Here is a 25,807-nt window from a genome sequence, read left to right on the forward strand (position 1 = left end):
GTCTCTCTTGATGTATCATTTTGTATATGGATTACTGTTAATTTAGTATGCTGATCTGTTCTGTACGACATCTATTGCACGTCTGTCCGTCCTGGAAGAGGGATCCCTCCTCAGTTGCTCTTCCTGAGGTTTCTACCGTTTTTTTCCCCGTTAAAGGGTTTTTTTTGGTGGAGCTTTTCCTTATCCGCTGCGAGGGTCATAAGGACAGAGGGATGTCGTATGCTGTAAAGCCCTGTGAGGCAAATTGTGATTTGTGATATTGGGCTTTATAAATAAAATTGAATTGAATTGAATATTGAGAGAGAGAGCACTGCAACCAGCAGTGGCAAAACTGGCTGTAATGTAACTACTCAATGTATTATGCACAGTGTTGGGCAAGTTACTCTCAAAGTGTAATCAATTACATACTACTTATTACCTTCATTTGAAAGTAATAAGGTACTTTACAATATTACTTTCTGTGTAGAGTAATATGTTACTTATTACACTACTTTTGTGTTACTTTCACCAAAATGAGCTCAGAAGAACTAATGTTGATTTTAAATGGATGAGGGTCATCTTGTTTCACAGCAGGTAATCAAAGCACAGAAGCTCCAGTTTATTACAGTTCATTTCAAATCCAGTGCTGCACAGGTCTGACCCATTCATGCGATCACATACAGTGGTAACCACTTTGTATTAAAATCGTCTGCTATTATTAATAACAGCGTGATGATATGGAACTGGGATATTCAATTAAAATCCAAAGAGGTTTAGTTAGAGATAATTTCCTGAAGCAAAGTTCTGGAACATCATAATGTCTAACTTGAGATATGATTTAGTGTGATATATTACTGAAGTATCCTAGTAGTTATATCAACGTCTGCATGTGATCAGCATCAACGACTGTCAAATCAAATAAAGAAAGTACAATTCAAAAACATTTCGACAATATTTATTGTCACTCAACATTGAACTATACAGATATGCATTTAAAAATAAAATGGAGAAAATAAATATTTTTTGAAAAATTGTGCATCTTAGAATAAGTGCTTAATTTTAGAAAAAAAATAAAGAGTAGCAACAGCTTGAATTTTCCTTTCTTTGTTAACTGTTTCACATCTTGACTTAACAGTCTCAACCAGTTTGACAATAATTAAATAACAATTGAACAGTTTTACAGTTTCTCTTTCTTTCCCTCTTTCCCTACACTCCCCACTTTTTGTTGTTCAGTGAGAGAACTGAGCTCGAGCTTGTTGCCAGGATTTTAAATCTGGGCTGGAATGGTGTCAGGGCCACTCACATACACATGTGCAGGTGCTCAGTGGTGAGCCTGGGATGATATTTCGTTTTTATTATGTTCATGGTGGAGAAATGGTGCATGTGGAGCCTCTCGCTCACTTGTCTCTTCCTCTCCGTCTTCTCTCCCTGTCTCCCACTCACTCGCCTCTCTGTCTTCTCTTCCTGTATCGCTTTCTTTCTATATTTCTATCTTTCTATTTTTCTATCATCTTTCTGCTTGTCACTCACCTCTTACCTCTCTCATCTGACTGTATACACAGATTTGCAATGTTAATTGCCTGGAATGCAAAGATTTGATTGGCTGGGTGGCATCATGTGGAATGGCTTAACTGACATGCAATTGGTCTGTGCGTTTCTTGATCAGCTAAACCAGTGCCGTAAAGACTAGAAAAGTTGCGCCGGTTTAAATAGAAGTGTCCCGTCAAAATTTAAAATTCCCTTAATAATTTACTGGTTATAGTTCCGGGTCCGTCTAGGACAGCATCTGGGTCTAGTGACTAAGGTACTATACAGTCAAACAATCAATAAGCAGTAATTGATATTTATATATTTTCAGTTTGACAGTCAAGGATGCATCTCGTTTTTGTGCAGACTAAGACTGAACTCAACATATGGATCCCAGCCAAAAGACACTTTTGAATATAATTATTCAATCAATCAATCAATCAATTTTATTTTTAAAGCCCAATATCACAAATAAGAATTTGCCTCAGAGGGCTTTACAGCATATGACATCCCATCACAGCAGATAAGGAAAAACTCCCCCCAAAAAAACCTTTAACGGGGGAAAAAAAATGGTAGAAACCTCAGGAAGAGCAACTGAGGAGGAGGGATCCTTCTTCCAGGACAGACAGACATGCAATAGATGTCATACAGAACAGATCGACATGATAAATGAACAGTAATCCATATACAAAATGATACATCAAGAGAGACAGAGAGAGATGGAGGACAGACAGTAATTAGAGTAGCTTACAACATCATTAATTCAAGTAATATTATTAATAATTTATAATATAATTTATTTATTATTAATAATAATTCCAGCTATTGTGGTACAATATGTTGTTGGTATATATTAATATATGATAATATATGTATGTGACAAAAATCATATGTGCATCATAATAGTAGCTAGTCATACAAAAATAATGGATGTTCTGGTGTTGCAGTTTTCTGTCTAAAGTCCCTGAACGCAAACACACATAGACACACACACACACACACACACACACACACACACACACACACACACGCACGCACGCATGCACACACGCACACACACTATGAGGGGTGAAACGTATCAGCGAACACGTACACACTGCATTCACTGCGTACTTGATACGTGTACATTACATGTGCAACCATCACTGTATACTTGCTTCGCGTCCACTGCGCGTGCATTCACCGTGTACTTGCTTCACGTCCACTGCGCGTGCATTCACCGTGTACTTGTTACACGTGCAATGCGTGTGCAATGCCAGCACACGCCTAGACGTGTGGTTATTAGACGCGTAGACACGTCATGTGATCGCAGGGATCAAAAGTGTCAGCTCGAAGCATCAACGCGTCGTGTTACGGACGTGTGACACGTATATATATATAGGCTAGACTATATATAAACTCTATATGTACGTATATATATATATATATATATATATACCCTATATATTACACTGTATTCTGATTGGTCAGTCGGCATTCAGAGGTCTGATATTACTGTGTAATGACCGTTGCTATGTAGCCCAGCATTGCTAGGGATGCTAGCGACGCTGCCCTGACAAGGAGATTCAGCCGTTGCCGGCAGTTTTTTTTCATGTCGCATATCATACGAAAATTATTATAAATTTCAATAGAATAAACTTGCCTGATTAACTGAAAACAATTATACAAAAACGAAAAAAAATAATAGCCTATCGAAAATATAAGTCAAGTAGGCTAAATTGATCATCTGAAAAAAGCCCATTTTACTGCGCTGAGACTCACAGCGAGCAACTGACATTGAAGTGTCCCAAAATGCGTGTGACAGATCATCTGTTATAATACTTGCAGCTTTATATCAAAGAAAAAATGTCTCATGAAATTGTTATATTTTTAATGTAAACTGTAGCTAAATGTATGTCTATTTAACGTTTAGAGTGATTCCAGCATATGGTAGTCTGAGTAGACTGTTAGCATTGTGACTGAAAATATTTCCCCATAATTTACATGGAGTATTAGATTTTTAAAAGGTATCAAACTAGGGTTTCACCCTCCTGGTCACAGGCTGAGGTGGATTAAAATGAGGTGTGTTAATTCAGCACCATGGACAGCTCCACGTATTTATCATTAAACAGCGACCTGCTCCACCTCAATCTGTGATATCCACGGATTTGGGTCATTCAGTTTTAATTATTAATTAGGCTAATAGCGTAATAGGGTACGGGCGGATTAAAACCAGCGGACCTCTGTGTTATACTTTCCCAAACTATAGGCTTTATTGTGTGTAGAACCACTTTCTATAGGCGGCAGCTGGCTTAACTCGTCAATAATGTTCGAGAAATATGTTTGAAGTCCACAAAAAGTAATTTATTACAAAAAAGGTCAACAAAACAGGTTAATTTTCTGTCAAACATTTTTTTAAAGATGTGCACTCCACAGACAGAAAGCACCGCACGGAGCGAGGTTTTTGAGCGCACTCGGCTTTCAGTTATAACTTCTAGGACTGCAAATATAACAAAAACACTTAAGATGTCATACTTTAAAACAAACTCTCAACTGGCCGGCTTATGGCGCTGGTCTGACCCGGCCGTATGCAGTGGAGGTTCCAGCGCTGGAACACCAAGCGGCTCACAGCGTGACAGACGCCCGCACACACAAAGCTGGAAAGCGGGAGGACACTCCTAATTCCCCAGTCCTTAACTAACCTCCACCCTACCCCCGGAACTTCTCCACCTATGCTGGCTGTCTTCGCCCCCCCTCCCGGCCGTGAATGCAATAAAGGTGGCTTCGTCGGGCACTTTACAGCAGCTCCGCTTCCCAGAGCCAAACTTTCGCTCGCTCGGATCTCCTTTCTCAGTTCGTGCCCTGCAATCAAGTCCAGCTGTGTATGATCAGTCCAGAATCTCTGTCAGATCCACAGGTGAACGCATTGTCTTTGATTACTTGTCACCATGGCGACCGGTCCGCTCAACCCCAGTTCATTAGCCAGCAATATGAATAAATATTGGACGGTGATTAGAAATTCCTCCAGCATGGTGCAGGGAAACTATTTTTCGGATCGACCCAGGAACAGTAGCATCGCTATGCTAACTAGCTTGTTATGCTAATCAGACGTGCGTGCGTAGACACGTCCTGTGATCACAGGGGTCAAAAGTGTCAATTCTTGAAGCAACAACGCGTCGTGTTACGGACGTGTGACACGTAGCATTGCTATGCTAACTAGCTTACTATGCTAATCAGACGTGCCTGCGTAGACACGTCATGTAATCACAGGGGTCAAAAGTGTCAACTCTTGAAGCAACAACGCGTCGTGTTACGGACGTGTGACACGTAGCATCGCTATGCTAACTAGCTTGCTATGCTAATCAGACGTGCGTGCGTAGACACGTCATGTTATCACAGGGGTCAAAAGTGTCAACTCTTGAAGCAACAACGCATCGTGTATACCTACTGTATACCTACTGTATACATACACACACACACACACACACATATATATATATATATATATACATACATAGATATAGATAGATAGAGATATTACACAGCTCTATTAAAAACTGTATTCTGATTGGTCAGTCGCGGCATTCAGAGGTCTGATATTACTGTTATTTTCCCAGTAGGCCTATTCACCGGTTCATTTTACATTATCCCTTACATATATACTGTATATATATACAGTAGGTATATATATATATATATATGTGTGTGTATATATAGCCACTATTTTTAAAACTTCTACAAGAGATCATTTGTTAGCCTATAATAATAATAGGATACTTGCAGCTTTATATCAAGGGGAACAAACTGTGTCTTAATAATAGGATACTTGCAGCTTTATATCAAGGGGAACAAACTGTGTCTCATGAAATTGTTATATTATTTATTATACCTACTTATTTCCACAGCAGTTGGGGTGCTGTGTTTTGTTGCCTGTTCCTGCCACAAGGTGGAGTCTGGGGTTTGTGAATCAGTGCCATAATACCAGACTGTATAGAGATTTCGTTTTTATTTTGAATAAAAATGAAATCTCACGTTTCCAGAGGATGGTTTCACTTCAGATTGATAGTAGACCACCTCAGAATGTCACACACCAAATTTCATTTGATTCTGATGTAGAATAAGAAAAAAATAAGAGCCTTCTTAAAAAGTCAAATATGAGAAAACACCTCATATTTGACTTTTCTTATTTTAAAAAAGCTATTTTCTAGAAAATGCACTTGCATTAATTCCACTGCCACTGTAGCTGCTCAATAATGAAGCCCGCTCTTCTGCAGCTTCTCTTTCCTCTTGAGTTCCTCCAGACATTTCCCCACTACTGTCTGTTTAACATAGCCTATCTCACCAGAAAATGGTGGCAGCTGGGATATCTTTAAATTATTGTGTAACTGTTTTTTTCCCTCCAATTTTAATTTAATTAGTGAACATGAATGTAAATAAATAAAAACAAATATACAAAGTCGTGAGTACATTCAAGTTATAGAGAGGATTTTAAGGCTTCATAAACATTCAAAGTCCTGATGGCTTTCATATTGGTCAGTTCATATTTTAACTGGTGTATATTGGGTTTCCTTTCCGTCCACTTGCTTTTGTGGATATGAAACTTTCCATCTAAAATACGATGGTTTAAAAATACAGATGTCTTCTGTCCATATTGTTTTTCTCCAAATAAAAAGTAATGTCCTTTTTTTTCTTTTTTCTTTTTTTTTTAGCAAATTAATCTTAACCCCACAGAAAGAGTCAAATTGTCAACATCAATCCAAAATAATTGAACATAAATACATTCATAAAATAAATGAACAATAGTTTCTGTGTCAGTTTGCAGAATACACAGGATTCAGACAGAAGGTCTGTACATTTTAAGAGTTTCTTTTGTTGGATAAATTAAATGTATATCTTTAAAATAAACATCACCACCTTTATTATTGACTATATATTTTTTGTAGTAAGTCAAACCACTTTCCAGTTAATGTAACTGTATAACTGAGGTTGTCTGGAATCTGTCAATATCAATGTGCTGTTGATTAAAAGCCGAATCTCTCAAAAAATACTTTGGTTGATCTGCTGTTTATTTATGATATGCAGTAGGTCACAAAGTGATATGAACTTTTTGATTTATACAACGGAGAGAAGGAACAATATAACCCTGTCTGCACGGACGAACATGATGGGGTCAAAACGCATCATGTGCATAATTAACCACAAAACAAGCAAATAATTCATCTTAATGACATATAACACCCATTATGCTTCAGCTGAATCTTCTAAGCAAATTACCATGTTGAACTGAAATTAGTTTATCACGTTAAATGTCCGCAATTGTATGAAATTGCTCCAATGCGTTAACCAATCTTTGCATTTGCATTTCAGCACCACGGACAGCGCGCGTACAAAGACTTGACAAGCGTCTCCTTTAAATGTGTTTGCTGCTAGAGAAATTATACATAATAAATGAAGACAGTGACATTTTCAATAAAAAACAACGAGTTGAACGTTCATTTCAAGCTTTTGTAGTACAACGAATTTCAGAATTGTGCGAGTGACGGAGAGCAGGCGGCAGTGTTTGATGCAGGAAACTCGATATGGACTTGAAAATCAATTTCGGAGTGGGGATTTCGGAATGGAGGGCTGTCCCCTGTTGGAACATTGTGCACACACAGCCCTTCACCACCTGGATCCTAAAATAAACACCTGTTTTATTACATAATCATGCTTACGTGTTGCGCCATTCAAATAACAAGAATTGCGGTTTAATACTCTTAATTATAACAGCCAGCTTATTGAAAAATGTCGGATTTAAATCGGGCTCGGGCCCATAATTACAGTTAATTGGACGGGCCAGGCCAGGCCGGTCCCGGACATAACGTGTCTGAAAAGCTGTTTCCATAAACAATCAAATTCGCAAAAGGGCAAAATGCGAAAAAAATGTAAACATACAGATGGAGGTTTGCAGCATTTAGGATCCAATTCAATAATAGGCTATATATTCACAATTAGGCTGTTGTAGCGTATATATTATCTTAGTTAAATATTTTTAAACCACAGCCAGACATCGAGGGTGGTCAGTAGCTCTGATTTGTGAGGATAAAATAAAGATGAAAAAAAATCACACGTGTGTATATACACGCGTATGTCTGCAGCGACTTGATTCATTTATTCATTCCACTTCTTGCGAAGCACACACACACGCCTGCCTGCACGTGTAAACTTTGGAGACAAACAGTTTGCCAAAATAGGCTAATGTGACGCGTTCAGGTGTTAATGATGTGTACATGCACTATGTGTGTGCGAGATTCACTCGCACACGCAGGTGTAGTGTATGTGTAGCGTTTGTAACGTGCTGTGCACGCGTACTGATAAGACGTGTGAGTGCGTCATGTGAGTGGAGCGCACAACGCCTGCGCGTCATGTAGCGGGCGTGTGTGTAACACTCGTGTCTCCATAGTAACCTTATGTAAAATGTAGGCGTGCGCTCAAGCGCTTTTGACCCCTCATACACACACACACACACACACACACCTGAGGAAGCAGATGAGCTCTGTTTCTGTTCAATGTTAATAAATGATACCAACTGATGTTTTCTTCCCACCTAACATTGAATGTTGCTTATAATAAATGATTGATATTCAAGGTAAATATTCAGATGCCTTGGCGTCTCATAGGATGTACATTGTAGCCATCATGTCATATCTGAGGTCACACTGATACACTGTCAGTATGTTGGATTAACACAGCAGACTGTGTCACTGAATGCATAGTCATAACTGACTTCATGTTGATCCTTACAGATAACCCTCTGCTGGCAGCTAAAGTGTCAGTGACGATCAACATCCTGGATGTCAACGAGTTCCCTCCTGAGCTGGCGCTTCCTTCAGATACCTTTGTGTGTGAGAACGCCAGAGTGGGACAGGTAAACTCTACTCCATCTGCCTCAAATGATTGCTGATTGTTATGGAGAAAAGGAGCAACACTAAAAACGAATTTTCTCATGTTATAGTTGTTATAGTCATACTTTTCTATGATCAATTTTAATGATTTTAATATTTCTATTCTGATAAAGACTTCATATAATTGAATTACATATTAAACAATACATTCTCACTCCAACCTTGTCACATGTCGATGTTTGGTGATGGACTTTCAATGTCGACATATGTGCAAGGTACCCTGGGTGCGTTGGTTGTCGACGTTCTGGGACTCAGTGACTCGTTGAAGCACCACCTTTTATCGAATGGGCTCCCTGATTCAGTGAGCTGAACAGATTATCTCTCTGTTGGCTTCCTGACCAGGTGATCCAGACAGTCAGTGCTGTGGACAAAGACCTTCCTCCTGTTGGCCAGAGGTTCTTCTTTAAGTCCCCTAAAGAGCTCCGCAACAGAAACTTCACTGTTAGAGATTTTGGAAGTAAGTAAGAGGGGGGATAAAAGAGAAGAAGAAGATGGTTACAAACTCTTTTAATGTATTATGACTACCTTAGTATCCAGCTACAACAGCAGCTGTTTTCAAAGAAAAGGCTCTAATAAGCTACTGCACACTACCTGCTCAACAGCTAACAGCAGACAGACACAGATTAAGACTAGCTGCTGAACATCATATGTGTATAATAATAGCAGAAATATGACTAATTGTAAAAGCAGTCGTAGTGGCTCAGGGAGAAAACCAAGTTAGTGACAAGCATTAATGGGATATGAATGTTTGCCAGTGGGAAGAGAAAGAAGGAGACAGGAGCTCAGTGAATCATGAGAAGTTTGTTTGCAGTGTTGTTTAAGTTACTCTCAAAATGTAATATATTACATACTACTAGTTACCTTCACTTGAATGTAATAAGTCACTTTACAATATTACTCTCTGTGTAGAGTACTAGGTTACTTTTTAAACTACGTTTGCATTGCTTTCCTCAGAAGAACTAATGTTGATTTTAAATGGATGAGGGTCATGTTGTTTCAGGGCGGGTAATCAGAGCACAGAAGCTTCAGTTTAATACAGTCAATTTCATTTCCAGTGCTGTGCAGGTCTGACCCATTCATGCATTCACATACAATAGCCCCTTTTCCACCGCAGGAACTTTTTTCATTTAACTGGGATATTGAAAAGCCTCGGCGTGTTTCCACCAAAATTACCCAGGGAAAAAACTCCCTCAAACCCAAACTTTCCCTGAAGGGGGGTAGGACTTTTCAGATTACCCGTTCCTGTTACCCGTTCTGCACTTCCTGGCACGGGCAGCCACTGCAAATTTTTATTTCTACAAGCTCCACTTCATTTGTGTTTTGATTAAGGATGGGTACCGCGGGTCCACACTCAGTATTTGGTCCGGATGGGGACTTGAACAGGCACCCCTTCGGTTCCCAACCCAAGTCCCTATGGACTGAGCTACTTTTTGCTAAAACTGGTTAAAGGAAAAAATGGGTTTCTAGAGTCCTTACAATAGAAAATCTCTCCCTCCTCTCTCTCACAAAAGACCATTATTGTTGTACTAAACCTACTAGTACAAAGTAGTCTGCCATAGAAAAACTATCACCTCACTGTATAGGATTATGTACAGCTACCCAGTTGCTCACTTGGTAGAGTGGGTGCCCCATATACAAAGGCATAAATAAACAGCAGGCAAAGCTACGTCCAATAAAGGCAAAAAGCCAAAATTAATTAATTAATTAGATAATAAAAAAATATTTTGCTGCATTTTGCTAAGGGTCAGGGATTAATAACACATTGTCAGATCTATATCCAATAGTTGCATTGTTGCATTGGTTCATGATTCTTTCCAGTCCCTTATCAAAATAATTTTGGTATTAGAGATTTTATTGCTGAAACAAAAAGAAAACACTTGCTGCTATTTAACATTTTATCTTAAACCCATTGTTCTCCCTGCTAAATAAAGAGTGCTTCTATCTCTGTTGCCTCTGAATGTTGCTTTGGGGTGTTCGGCTTTTACAAATCCTCCCCTGCCATTTTGAAGGCCCAGTCCTGTTCATGATTTTAAATCAATAAATGTTAATTTTAGCCAAAAGAGAACCTGCAGATATGAAGTGATAAAGTTCATACTCACTGCCCCGTAGGTTAAAACGAGGATTTTAATGACTTGCTAATACACATTGTTTTTATTTTTCTTCACATTCATCTACAGTGTGATTGGCCTCTCTTGACCTCACCTGAGGTCACTACTGTAGAAATGATTATGTGCGCAACTTCCGGTGATATAGCGGAAGTAGCAGTAAGATAGTTAGTCCCATAGACTGTCTGTGGTTAGTCCTGGTGGCTACTCTTGGTGGCTAACCGCCCATGACATTGTTGTTGTTTTTTTTAACGTTATTTGCCTTCAGTTTAGCAAATACTGATTTATTTTTTAAAAAATATTGAACTGATGTTAACTTAGCATTTACTTAAATGTCTTTGCAGAGCTCTGGTACCTCTTGCACTGTCCGTGTCTGTAACGACTAACAACCAGTCTAAGCTAAATTTTTATCTTCAGCAACTGTGTGTTGAACATGTAACCAGAACAAAAAAAGATTGTTCCTGTTGCCAAAGGTACCATTGATATGAGAAATAAAACCACAAGAGTTTCACAAGACATAGCAAAAAGTATAGTAGTATACTAGTACTGCACACTAAATCATAGTAAGTAAATCAAGTAAATCATAGTAGTAGTATAAATCAGAATTTGCAGAAGAGAATGACACCTAGACTGACAGGTCCGTCACTCAACGTCAGTACGTGATATCCCCGTCTTTCCCCATCTGACTTCATTGTCAACCTATATTAGAAAATTGCTCGTTGTAATATCAACTCAGCAACATACCTGAAATATGTATTTAGTCTGCAGGGCTGAGAATGTGTTACTGATTTACCGTACTTCCTCTATATCATATAAAAAATGAATGCCAAAAGTTATTTCTTTTACTACTACTTTATATTACTATTACTGAAGTCTGTTGCTAAATTCAGCATCATGTTTTGCTCAGAACAGTTTTTAATAAATCAGAAGTAAAAAAAACTTGTAAACTGTGTCGTTAATTCAGACGAGCGGAGGATTACCTGGGAAACATCACATTTACTCACTTTACATGGAGCTACAGTTAATACTGAATTGTGTTAAATGTTTGCCGAATGTGTTAGTTTCTCTTAATAAGTCATCAGAAATCAGAAATCATCTTTAGATTGAGCAGATGTTTACCTTAAAGAGCAAATTTCAGCTTAAAGTTTTTACAAAAGTTATACTTAACCTTGTGTGAAAATGACCATGTGAAAAGTTAATGCAGGATTTAATATGTTTTACAAGACATAAGGGCATGTATTCAGAGGAAAAAGTGGCTGTTTTGAGCAAAGCTCCTAAAAACGCTATTTTTTGAACATCACGTTATATTACGTAATGGGAGGGAGTCGTTCTCCTCAGCTCTGCCTCAGCCTAGTGAACAGTAGTAGGTGGTAGTGAGTCTGAGCGGTCGATGTGTAGTGAGTTGGTCTGTTTTCAATAGTTTTATTTTACATTTATTTATCATCATCATCATGGTAAAGTATTGTGTTTGTGCTGGTTGCACAAACTCCAACCTGTCAGCACACTGGGTCCACCGTTTTCCTAAGAGGAAAAGGAACACTGCTATCTTTCGTGCCTGGGTGCGTTTTATGCAGGTGAAGAGACGGGACTTGGGCATCTGTTACGAAAAACGCGGTCATATGTGGCACTCATTTTAGACCGGAGGATTATTATCCCAGCGATATGATGGAGTTCATTATGGGATGCTGATGCCAGGAGCGGGTGAGACTCAATGCTGGCGCAGTTTCTTCAGTGCACACATCGGCTTTATCAAGTCCACCATCAGCAGCAGCTTAATGGTCATAGATCTGTCAGAGATTCAGCTCGATGAAAATGTGAGCTGTGCACAGTAAGTATTGTTTTCTAACGTTTGCTAACTTCCAAATTAGTCGAAATAATGATATTAAATAATGAGACACAACGTGTGATACGTGTTGATTGTTGTAAAGCAACCTAGCTAGCTTGTAAACCCAACATTACTCTTAAATCTACAATTAGCTGCACATGCCACACAGCCATTTACATTATGTAGGAGGGCAAAATATTAGAAAAACCTCTCAGTATGATGCAGGCTGGTACAACTCCAACACTAACTATGACCTCCATAATTAACATACAATTGAACTAACACAGCTTAGACCGAATGTCAACAAACACTGAACATTTTAAGCTTCATAAATGCAGATTTTGTGACAGAGGTGTTGTATTGATGGCATCAGATTGTACAGGTGTACCTATTAGAGTGGCCACTGAATATATGATGTTGCACAATTATATAAGGTAGACCTCTTTTTTTATCCTAGCTCTCCAGGTTCAGCCCAAGATGGTCAGTGTGGGGACTCAGACAGAAAAGTTTGAGAAATGAACATCAACTCCACTGGCCAGTCCTGTACACAAGCGATGATGAATCCTCCTCTGTTTTCATGGACGAAGCTGGTGATATCTCATGGATCCCAGAGGAGGAAATAAGTGAGTCATCTGACGAGGAACTGTCAGAAGAGCCACCTCAAGAATCTCCCCTGACCTCAAGTAAGACTTCTTCTTTTAATTTAGATTAGATAGATTATGTGTCACCAAATTGTGTCATAGTCAGAAAAAATAACTTTTTCTTTGTTCAGTGCTGCTGACAAGTTCATTGTGTGCCAAAGCCAGCTGATGTCCTTGTTTAACATTTGCCCTGCCTGTTGTGGAGAAACCCAGGGAAACATAGAGCAGCAGGAGGGAACTTATGTAAAAATAAAGCAAGTAAGAGGATATTTGTGAATTCTGAAAGAGAAAGGAAGTTCATAACCTGTATGTTAATTTTTATTGATTTTCTTTGTTTTGTTTTGTTTTGTTTTGATCTATTTATATACTTTGTTATATTTATGGTATAGACTGGTAATTTTTTGCCTGTCATATACATCTCTTAGGTCTGTGCAACATGTAGGCATGAGCGTTATTGGCAGAACCAGCCAATGCTGCACCGAAACATGCCTGCCTGCAACCTCTTATTGAGTGGTGCCATCCACTTCTCGGGTTGCATGGCTACCCAGACCATACGAATGCTGAAGCTGTTTGGGCTTCAGTGCATCAGTGCCAGCACCTTCTTCCGCCATCAGCGACTATACATAATTCCTACCATTGTGCAGGCCTGGCAGAATGAACAGGCAGGCATCATCAGAGATCTGAATGAGATGGGGGATGGGCTGATCCTCTCTGGTGACCGCAGCTTGTACCATTGATACAGAAAGCAGGTCAAAACAACATGATATAGTTTAATATATCACTTTTTGTGCTTTAATGTCTGACCACAGATGTAAATTAGCTATATAGCTAACTCTGGCCCAACATTTGTGTTGTGCATGTATGGAGGTATTTTTGTGTCTTTTTGTTGCAATCATATAAAACTGTTTTGAGAGCATATTTTTTGAACTGCAATCAAAAATCAAGTTTGTAGGTAAAAACATATGATCATTTTGCTTATAAATCAGTACTCTTTGCTTGCAAGTTAAAACGTTTTGCTTGCAAATCAGTCTTCTTTGCTTGCAAGTTAAAAAGTTTTGCTTGCAGATCAGTTGTCTTTGCTTGCAAGTTAAAGTTTTGCTTTCAAGTTCAACTGCACTTAATGGGCGCGGCCTACGCTGATGGATGAGAGAAGAGTTTCTATTGGTGGGTTTGACGTGGCTCTAGAGCGGGCTACACCCCTGATTCCCTCTCTCCCACTGGAAACACTCGACAGTCGGCATTACTGCTACACCCCGGGGCATCAACGGTACTGACCGTTACGCCGTCAAATAGTTCTGCCCTGGCTAAACAAAAGCAATCTACATGCACCAGTTCAAATAAAACATTCTTGCTATTATTAGTTATGTAAAAACATACCTGCTCATTGATTTTCGCCACAGCTCCCGCATGGAATTCACTCTGAACTACAGAACTCCCATGTTGCTTTGCAAGCTGTCATTCCGATCGAGGCTGGCCAATAGAGACGTGTCTTACAGCTTTCAGTTTAGGCCCCGCCCACCAGGTTCAACTTTTTACTCGCAAAACTTTTTGACTTGCAAACAGAAAAAAATGACTCACAAACAAAACTTTAGGATTTGCATTTTTTTAATCAATAATTTTTTACTTGCAATAAAAAAAATTTTGATTGCAATATTGATACTTTTGCTCTCAAATCTTTTTTTTGATTGGAAAACCTACTCTGTTTGATTGAATAATAAAGAAACAAATGTAGCTCCATATGCATGGCCCCTGTTAAATAAACTAAACTGTTTTTGACATTGATAGGTCAGACTCTCCTGGCCATTGTGCCAAATACGGCACCTACTCTTTGATTGAGGACAGAATAAACAAGGTTTTGGATCTTCAAGTTGTCCAGGTAAGTTAACGTTATTAGACACACAAATCAGTTGTCTGATGACACAGTAGTGATATGACCAAATGTTTTTTTACAGAGCTCAGAGGTCCCAAGTAGCACCTGGTGTGAAGTAGAAGGTCTGAAGCGCAGCATAGAATTTCATAAGGAGCAACAGATGCAAGTGTCAGCCCTCATCACAGACAGAAATTGTCAGGTAAAGACACGCAACAACAGATATGTACACACAAAGTCTTGGCACTGACAATATTTACAGCTAAAACTACATTTTCTTGTGATTAATGTGTCCCGCCCTTTAGGTTGCTAAGTGGGTGCGGGAGGAACAAGCCATTTCTTTGACATTTGGCATTTTGGTAAAAGTATGTATCTTGATAAAGGTAATTTTGTTTCGGTTGGCTGTTGTTTATAATTACATTTTCTTTTTTAACATTGTGTGTTTCTATTCTGAAACAGGTCTAGGGAAAGCTCTGGATGCTGCTGCATCAGTAGCAGTGCAGCAGTAGCTCAGTCCATAGGGACTCCAAAGTCACCTGCTCAAGTCCCCGTCCAGACCAAATATGGAGCGTGGACTGGTGGCTGGAGAGGTGCCAGTCCACCTCCTGGGCACTGCCGAGGTACCCTTGAGCAAGGCACCGAACCCCCCAACTGCTCGGGGCGCCTGACCAAGGCAGCCCCCTCACTCTGACATCTCTCCACTTTGTGCATGTACAGGTACTGTTTGTGCAGTGTGTTAACTGTGCCAGACCTGTGTGTTAACGGCAAAAGAGTGAAAACATTGAATTTCCCCCCCAGGGGGATTAATAAAGTATATAAAATATAAAATTATTATATTATTATTATAAAATAATTAAAAAAAATTAAATTAGAGGGAGTGTGAGGACCTGAAGCTGTGGAGGCCAGCTGTTATTAATCACCTCTACTGGACTGCAGCTTCCACTCATGATGGAGATCCAGATGTGATGGAGGCCAAATGGAAAAGCATGGTCAACCATGTTCAGGACATTCATGAACATGACACTCCTGAGAGGAGAGAAACTCAGTACGACCATAAATGACAGCAAAATGCAGTAGACAGTCACACTAAGCTGAAATGAAATAAGTTCACATAAATTAGGTAAGTAACATAAATAAACAGGCCCTATTGCGTTTTGCTGTCATTATGGTCGAGCTGAGTTTCTCTCCTCTTCTCTGTTTCACCCCGGGCAGAGCTGAGCACTCCATATGTGCTCCACTGAGCAAAGCAGAGGAGAGACAATGAACCAGGTTGAGTTGACAACAACTATACTCGTTACTTTACTGTAAGTGCAATAAAAGCTTTGTGAGTAAAAAGCAAGTAAGAGTAATTTAATCTATGCAAAATATGGACAGACGACAAGGCGGGGGGCTTTAAAATCACAATGTTACGATGGTAGAGGCTCAGTGGTCGATGACTGTCAGCCATCAGCGATGGACCACGGCATTGCCCATCGGCCTGATCCTACTTAGTATTTCATATTAAAATTCAACAGCATACATACTGCACTCAAAAATGACAGTAATGGAGTCATTGCCACTCGAAATAGTTTGAACAAAAAACATCATAACCTACATGGAGATAGAAATTATTAAAGGGCTATTGTATTACATTAAATCAGTTTTAGCTTGGTGTATTCAATAAACGAGGAACTAGTAGTTATTAAGTTTTTAATATTCTGTCCTGTCAATGGATAATGGCACTTTTTAGTCGCAGTGCTGCTTCAACACACTTCACAAGAAAAATGAGGTTTTACAAATTTTCTATATGTTATTTTTACTTCTGGGTTTATTCACGTGTACAACTTGTGATGGGCACATTTTACTTTTTCTACAGGCTTCTCTTGGCAGTTCTGCATTTCAACAGCAATGGCAGCAGAGAAGTTGCTCGAACCAGTGATGGTGAGGTATGTTATGTGGTTCGCTACCCAAGGTTCTGTAAAGGTGGCTGGGTAGTCCATCCTGTCAAGGAGAAGCCATCATACGGTTAGCAGTTTCAGTCAGTCCCTAAATATTATTTATTATGTGAGTCAGTCCGAGTCAACAGTAATGACAATGACTGCGATGTAAACATTTGTTTCCTTTCTCTAGCATATGCATCAGCCCTCATGGAGTCTCTGAGAGTGGGATACTCCAGATCACCACAGGCTCTACAAGAGTACAGTGCTGTCTTGTCTTCCACTACACCTGCCCCGCTTTCCAGATCCTTCCAGAAGATCAACAAGGATGAGGCAGTTGGCCTGTATCTTGCACGGCATTCACGATTAAACACAGGACATTAGTGTAGCACAGGTGTTGTGGTTTGAATGACTCATTCTTTGCTTCGTTTTTCAAGTTTTCTCAGTGTTGCAAGAAAGCATTTTTGACCTTTTTTACTGTTTATGTATGCTTATTATGCTTATTATACTCAAATACACATATCTCATGACTTTCTATATGTGTATTTTGATGTAGATCCAAATGCACATTACAACATTTTCTATAAATTAAATATCTAATTGAGAAGTGAGACGGCTTTTGTTGGAAGTATGCACTCTGAGTGCTTTCTAGTTTTAAATGGGTCAGTTGACATATTTTTCTTTCAATGATATACATTTGGTACATCCATGTACATATGTGACCAGCCATGGAAAAACCAGGAACAAGTCTCCCGAGAGGCATTTTGAGTTATTTACAGAATCTGAAAGTGTAGTTTCTAAGCTTTCCAACGATGTCTAACACATGGAAATCTGAAAATATTTGAAGAAGTTGTGGCCATTTGAATGCAGGCACTCCTCACACTACTTTACTGAGAAATCCAGCCTGAACGATTTTGAATTCTCAAGTGCCAGGTAACACAATGCTGCTCATTTGCATCTCATGTAGATAAGCCCTACCCCCTACTGGTCTAGCTCTCAGTGACATCTGGTATCTGTTAGCCTGCAGGGCAGAAACTATTGTAGTAGTTTGAACAATGTAGTTAATGTTGATGTAGTTATTTTCCTTAAGCACTTTAGTGGACTGATCAGAATCAGAATGTACTTTATTGAAATGGAAATGCTTTTGTTACAAAAAGCCCCTGAATAAAGTTGATCATTGGGGGTGTACTATTCTGTATACAAAAGTGTGTTTTGTGTTCCTCTGTGTATGCGTACGTACGTTTAATCCACAGTAAATGCCCTAAAACTCAAAAATACACGATCGGCCATCCGGTCAAAGTACACACATTAAACAGTTAGAATTTTAAACGTAGGTCTTGGGTCAGGGTGGTTTGGATCCCGTAGAAAGTGGGACTTACCGGCGCGGGCCCAAGCATTGGGCCCGTTGAGATGAATGGGTGTCCGCTGTCCACAGCTGCAGTCAGTCCGGTGTCCAGAAAACAGCACAGAAGGTGTAAAAATGGGTTCTGGGGTGGCCGAAGTGTTCACAGGGTCTTTCCCTCTCAGGCGGGCAGTATCGTTGTGGTCGATCCGGTTGTAGAATGGAGAAAAAACTAGTATATTGCTAAAAGTTAGCGAAACGCTGAAGTAGTTTGGTGTGGCTGTGTCGGCACCAGTCACACAAGTGTCCCAAAAAGCTTAAAATCCGCCGGTCAAAGACACGAGATCAGCCATCCATCATCCGGGCCAACGTACAGACTTTAAGGCAAATAAAATCTTAAAAGTAGTAGATTAATTAATTAATGAACACCGAGCAGATATTTCCCTCAGAATCTAATGGTTGAGCTAGCTTGCTAATCGTCAACAAACGAGTTAACGTTCACCGAAACGCACAAACACGTATCGTTACCATGGTTCTCAGCAGAATGATGGAGAGCAGAGATGTTATAAAAGGTCCAGAAATACTGACGAAGTGTTTAAATCCTCGTAGCAGTTCCTTATGCAGGAGCGGCTGGCTGCATAAGTAGCCATGTGGTTCAGCTGATTGGCCGAAAAAAGAACAAAAGCATGTCAATAGCCAAAGAAAGCCAGTATGCAAATTTGCTGTTGTTACCGCCGCACCCCCAACTAGGATCAGAGCATTTCCTCTAAAACAATACAAATTCAAATACAAAGTTTATGGTTTTAAGGCCACCAATACTATTATTTGAAACATGGAGTGGCTTCTTCATGATTTCAACTTACACATTCTGCAAAAAAACGAAAATCACTAATTTAAAAAAAAAATCGATTTTTTCTTTTTTTTCCGACTTGTGCCGGGCCGACTTGTTGCTGGGTTTCTCGTGGCGGGCCACATATTTTAAAAAGTTCGAATTTTGGTGTTTTGGTTGTTTCTGTTTCATATTTTTATTGATGTGTATACAAGAATAACAAAGGCACTTACATATATCAGGGCACATTGGTGTCAGCATTCGACATGTTTGTATACACCATTAGATATAGATTAACATATTTTTAAGAACAAACAACGATTACAAAAAATAGAACCAGATAGACAATACAATGAAAAAAGTAATAGTCTGTATAAAATGATTAAACTGGTCACATAAACATAAGAATAAATAAAAAAAAAAGTGTGTGTGTGTGTGTGTGTGGGGGGGGGGGGGGGGGGGTTACATCCATACACGGTTGCCACTTATCGTATTGAATATCTAATTTTCTCTACTTTTAAAAAGGACATAACCTCCTTCATCCACTGTGTGCTGGAAGGAGCTGTTGTGGATTTCCAGTTAAGAAGGAGGTGGCGTTTAGCAGTCACGGAGGTAAAAGCTATTACTTCCAATTCTTTAGTAGAGTATTGGCTATACTCTTCCGGAAGACCAAAAATGCAAATGTGTGGTGAAGTGTCAATAGTTTTTGAGAATACCTTGGACATGGTGCTGAAGTACATTTGCCAAAAATTTGTCAGGGCTTGACATGAGAAAAGCATATGCGTAAGATTGCAGGGTGAGCCTCTACATCTGTCACAAACATCTACTGTATTTGGGAAAATCCAACCTTGTCTTCAAATAATGACATCTAAATAAAACTTTAAATTGTACCAACGTCAAACGGGCACAAATAGAAGTTTTGTGAATGACCTTCAGTGCAGATTCCCACCAATACTCATCAAAAACCAATCCCAGTTCACGCTCCCCCTCTTGTGTTGGTGGTCAAATGGCCATCATATGACTGAATAGAACTATAGATTTTTGAGATTAAAGACCTTTGTAGAGGATTGAATTGTAAAAGTTCACCCCATGGCTGCTTAGGTGGAAGGTGAGGGAAGTTGGAGGATAAAGATTTTGCACAGTTCCTCACCTGGAAATATCTAAAGAACAAAAGACCCCTTCCTTATAGAAATCCTTAAAACATTTCAGTCCCTTATCCTGCCATAAGGAGAAAGTGAGATCGGTAAATGTAGGTTTAAACACAGGATTTTTAACAGTGGGAGCCGTAAATTTAAAGTGTTTCCTAAATTGAAACCATATCTTAAGCGTAGCAGTAACCACAGGGTTGCAGGTAAGGCCAGAGAGGTTTGCGGTGACTGGACCAGTTAATAAAGCAGAAAGAGAGGCTGGGCGGCACAACTGTGCTTCCAGTTGACACCAAGGTACACTAGTTGACATGGACCAGAATGTAATTTTAGTTATGTTCGCGGCCCAGTAGTAAAATTGAAAATTTGGCAGAGAGAGGCCGCCATAGAACTTACAATTCTGAAGTACTTTTTGTCTAACTCTGGGTGTTTTGCCATTCCACAAAAAATGGCAAATAGTCGAGTCTACTGTTTTAAAAAAAACTTTTTGGTAAAAAATATAGGCAGACATTGAAACAGAAATAGAAACTTTGGCAGAACATTCATCGTGATTGTATTTATTCTCCCAATCAAAGAGAGAGGGAGGGAACTCCACTTTTGAAAATCTGCCTTAATTTCAGCTAAAAGGGGAAAGAAATTTTCAGAGTGAAGAGATTTAAAAGATCTGGCTATGTTAACCCCAAGATACCTAAATCCTGAAGGGCTCAATTTGAAAGGAATGTCAGACTGGGAGAGTTGCATTGCTAGTTTATTAACAGGATAACATTCACTCTTGGCAACGTTAACTTTATACCCTGAGAACCGGCCGAATCTACGAAAGAGTGAAACAATGGCGGGGCAGACTCTTACTTGATTTGCGACATATAGCAATAAGTCATCAGCATATAACGATAGTTTGAATTCTGTATGAGTCCTGGTGATGCCATTAAAAGTGTCCTCTGAGGAGTCCTCAAATAAATAGACAGGGACTCTATTGCGAGTGCAAACAATAGGGGAGACAGGGGGCAGCCCTGTCTACAACCTCTATTTAAAAAAAAAAAAAAAAATAGCCGGATTGACTGTTATTAGTGGTGATACTGGCACAAGGGAGTGTATAAAGAAGGTGTATCCACGATATAAAACTTTCACCAAATCCGAATTTAGCTAAGACCGCAAATAGATTATTCCATTCAACTCGATCAAACGCCTTTTCGGCTTCAATCGATATCACTACTTCAGGTGTAACTGTTGTTTCTTTTGAGTAGGTTACATTTAACAAAGTACTAACATTATAATAGAGCTGACGCCCCTTTATAAAGCCAGTCTGTTCCAAGGCGAGCCAAGGCCTTTGCCAGAATCTTTGTATCTACGTTCATTAAAGAGATTGGCCTATAGGAGATGCAAAGATCCGGATCTTTGTCCTTTAAAAGAACACTAATAGAGGCTTGTCTCAATGTAGGAGGGAGAGAACCAAGTGACAGAGATTCCACATAAACAGAATGAAGTAATGGAATAAATTTGTAATGAAAAGGTTTAAAAAATTCGACCAGGAACCCATCAGGTCCCAGGGCTTTATTATGTTGCATGTTTTGTAAAGCTGAATTTAGTTCTTGAATGGTCAGAGCAGAGTCTAATTGATTAACAAACTCTGGATTTATGGAAGGAAACTGAAGTTCATCTAAGAACGTGTGCATATCAGCTAGATCTGATGAGAGTTCAGACACGTACAGGGATTCATAAAAAGATGAAAAGACAGAGTTAATAGCATCCAGGTCTTCCTGCAACGCTCCCGATCCATCCTTAATGTGTGGTATTAAACGTGAGGCTGCTTGACAACGCAACTGGTGAGCTAGCAATCTACCAGACTTGTCGCCATGTTTGTAGTATCTAGAACGGGAGTGAAGTAACAAGTGCTCTGTCTCATTAGTTGTGATAAGATCCAGCTCAGTTTGTAAGGCCACGCGATGCTGCGAAAGATTGTCAGATGGGGCGGTCGCAAGCTGTTGGTCCACTGATTCTAAATCAGATGATAGCTGTTGAATAGTTGACATCCTTAATTTTCTTATATGTGCAGAGTATGAAATTATCTGACCTCGCAAATATGCTTTTAAGGACTCCCACAATATCGCCTTAGAGATAGGTTCTGAATCAGAGTGGTTAAGAGCAATAAAATCCTCTATTGCATTTGTAATAAATTTATGAAATTTGTCATCTGATAAAAGTGAGGTGTTGAATCGCCAATGGGTGGGATAGCGATGTCCCTGAGCTGGCGTCGGATGTCATTGAAAGCTGCACGGGCTTTGGCTGTCCTTGCAGTGAGATCCGGGAAAATGGAGATTGTTGAATTTTTCACCTTGATTCGCTGCTGGGCTCTGGCACATCGTAGGATATCAACACAGTCTGCATAATAGTGTAAATGTGCTATTATGGGACGAGGACGTTCGCCGGGTTTAGGCTTGGGTTGTAGAGATCGATGCGCACGGTCAACAACTGGCTCTTTTTCTAAGCCGAGAGTGTCTTTAAGCAGGGTGGAAACTGTGGCCACATTGACTGTGCCATGCTCCTCGGGTAGACCTATTAACCGGATGTTGTTACGGCGAGACCTCGCCTCCAAATCTTCACACTTACTATCAAGAGTAACAAGTTGGGCCGAAAGTTTGTCCACTTTACTTTTGAGTGAAACCACATCGTCAGTGTATGTCGGCAGTGAGCCAGTCACAGTCACCTTTAGTACATCCACCTCCGACCTGATAGCCGCCATGTCAGCATTTAGTTCCGTCTTCACGCTTTGCAGCTCGGACTTTATCTGGGTCAAGTTGTTTGTCATTGCCGACTCTAATTCAGTCTTGAAAACGCCTACCATCTATTCTCGAAGAGCAGCAAGCAGTTCAGCCTTAAAGTCCGCAGAAGTCATGCTCGGGACGGCGGCAGTTTCCTCTGGAAGGGGTGCCCCAGCAGCTGCACTCTGCGGTGGGATGGTCGCAACAGGGGGGCAGGCCTCGTTAGCGTAGCCGCCGGGTTGTTCGTACTTTTTGGTCGACGTGTCGACATGTAATGCAGTCACAACGAGCTTGTGGAGTCAAAATGTAATAATAGAAAGTTCAGCCCTAATGTTCATTCAAGAGAGTTTTGCACACAGACACGTCTTACTCCATTAGTCGCTAAGCCCCTCCCTCAGTGTTTTGGTTGTTTTACAGAATGTGCCTTATTTTCTTATCTGCAATTCATGAACAAATAAATACATTAATATAAATACATTGATAGTTTATATATCTCTCTATATATTTATCTATATCTGTATATAGCCTAGATAGATCGATATAGTTTGTTATTAACCTTAGGCTGCTGTGCATGCAGGCCAAATCATTAATGCAGATCTGTTTGAGATCAAAATTTCATAAAAAGTTTTTATACAGTAAGACACTTTGTGATTGTGTTTTTTTTTTTTTTTCATTGATTGTCACCCAAATGAGGTCATTCAAAGCCTTTGTATATTCCTCCTTCCTCTGGAAACTGTCTTCTGATGGCAGACACAACACAGGAAGGTAAGGGCTTTCTTATGTGTCTGCCCAGAATGCCATAGGCCCAGCGGACAACTTGCCTGCAAGCTGTATAGCAGTATTGCCTGGGGATAGGGGCACAATATCAATGTTAATGTCTTATTATTAATGTCATCAAAAAGTGTAATACAGGTAGTGATGACCTAAATATGGACAACTTGTAATAGAAAAACACAATTATTCAGATTGTTTTAAATTGTCTCCAATTTCCTTTTCATCTACATATAAATACTTAGCTGTACTGTTTACTATTATTATTCTATTTCAAATAGGTAAAGTCAATTTAACATAAAAGGTCAAGTATATGATTTAAAAGCAATGACTTCTAGGTTTAGAAATCTGCTGAACACTCAGCATCAATATCTACTTCGTTATCTTGGTCCACAAGGGTTTTATTCTAATTGTATAGAAAATCAGACAATTGAAAGAACTCAACAAAGTTAATAGATTATTTTTGCCCTAAACATAAGATAAAGATAAGATAAGATACACCTTTATTGATCCCACAATTGAGAAATTCCAGTGTTACAGCAGTCAAGGGTAAAGAGTCAAATTAAAGATTTCAATATTTAAAAAAACTAAAAAAACTAGGCCTGCAGAAAAATGTACAAAAAATACAAGAAACAGCAATAAATAATAATAATAATAATAATAATAATGAGCAGTGGATAAGAAGTGAGCAATGGATTAAAGCGAACATATTTAGTGCAAAGTGAATATTGAATGTGCAAATAAACAACAACATGGGGGACAGCAATGCTTATAGTGGTGTTTATAAAGTGTCCATAGTGTCCGTAAAGTGTCCATGGTGCAGTTTACTGTGAGCAGTGCTGGTTATGTAGCCTGACAGCAGCAGGCAGGAAGGACCTGCAATAGCGTTCCTTCACACACTTTGGGTGTATCAGTCTATCACTGAAAGAGCTCTTCAGAGCTTTTATCTCCTCCTGCAGAGGATGAGAGTCATTAGTCCTCAGAGATGACAGCTTGGCTGTCGTCCTCCTTTCTCCCACCACCTGCACAGAGTCCAGAGAGCATCCTAGGACAGAGCTGGCCTTTTTGATCAGCTTGTCCAGTCTCTTCCTATCTGCTGCTGAGATGCTGCTGCCCCAGCAGACCACTCCGTAAAAGATGGCTGATGCCACCACAGTGTCAAAGAAGGTCTTCAGGAGCACCCCCTGCACTCCAAAAGACCTGAGCTGCCTCAGCAGGTAGAGTCTGCTTTGGCCTTTCTTGTATAGTGCTGTTATGTGGTTAATCCAGTCCAGTTTATTGTTAAGATGAACACCCAGGTACTTATAAGATGTCACCATCTCAATGTCCTTTCCCTGGATGTTCACCGGTGTTGGGGGGAGGAGTCTGCGCCTGCGGAAATCCACCACCAGCTCTTTGGTTGATCTGAAGGTGGTAACTCAGGCACCAGTCCACAAAGTCCTGGTTCAGTTCTCTGTACTCTCTGTCACCCCCATCTGTGATGAGGCTGATGATGGCAGAGTCATTAGAGAACTTCTGCAGATGACAGGTGGGGGTGTCGTATGAAAAGTCTGCAGTGTAGAGGGTGAAGAGGATCGGTGCCAGCACTGTCCCCTGCGGGGCCCCCGTACTGCAGACAACCAAGTCTGATACACAATCCTGGGTCCTGACATACTGTGGCCGGTCCGTGAGGTAGTCCAGGATCCAGGATGTGAGGTGATTAGCCACCCCTACGTGCTCCAGTTTGTCCCTCAGAAGCGCAGGCTGTATGGTGTTGAAAGTGCTGGAGAAATCAAAGAACATGATTCTCTCAGAGCTTCCAGGCTTCTCTAGGTGGGAAAGAGCTCTATGCAGGAAGAAGATGACGGCGTCGTCCACCCCAGTGCCAGGCTGGTAGGCAAACTGCAGCGGGTCCATTGAAGGGCCGACTACGGGGCGGAAATGAAACGGGACCAGGCGCTCCAGAGTCTTCATGAGGTGTGATGTTAATGCCACCGGTCTGAAGCTGCTGAAGTCCTTGGGGTGCGGAGTCTTGGGCACAGATACTACGCAGGATGTCTTCCACAGCTGTGGCACTCTCCGCAGCCTCAGGCTCAGGTTGAAGATGGTTTCAACTATCCAGCACAGTTGGTCTGCGCAGGACTTCAGGAGCCTGGAGCTGATGCCATCTGGACCCGCAGCCTTCCTCGTCTTTATCCT

General features: G+C 40.1%; 1 protein-coding gene across 6 annotated transcripts in view; it reads left to right on the top strand.

The window, feature by feature from the left end:
* Positions 1–25,807, top strand: part of LOC126408969 (cadherin-12-like) — a 172,830-nt gene that overhangs the window by 99,358 nt on the left and 47,665 nt on the right. For all 6 annotated transcript variants that reach the window (XM_050074797.1, XM_050074794.1, XM_050074793.1 and 3 more), the window contains 2 exons: positions 8,271–8,392; positions 8,772–8,886. In XM_050074797.1, the coding sequence (XP_049930754.1) occupies positions 8,271–8,392; positions 8,772–8,886 (237 nt within the window). The remainder of the gene's footprint in view (positions 1–8,270; positions 8,393–8,771; positions 8,887–25,807) is intronic.

This window comes from Epinephelus moara, chromosome 21 (genome assembly GCF_006386435.1).
Source record: "Epinephelus moara isolate mb chromosome 21, YSFRI_EMoa_1.0, whole genome shotgun sequence".
Taxonomy (NCBI): domain Eukaryota; kingdom Metazoa; phylum Chordata; class Actinopteri; order Perciformes; family Serranidae; genus Epinephelus; species Epinephelus moara.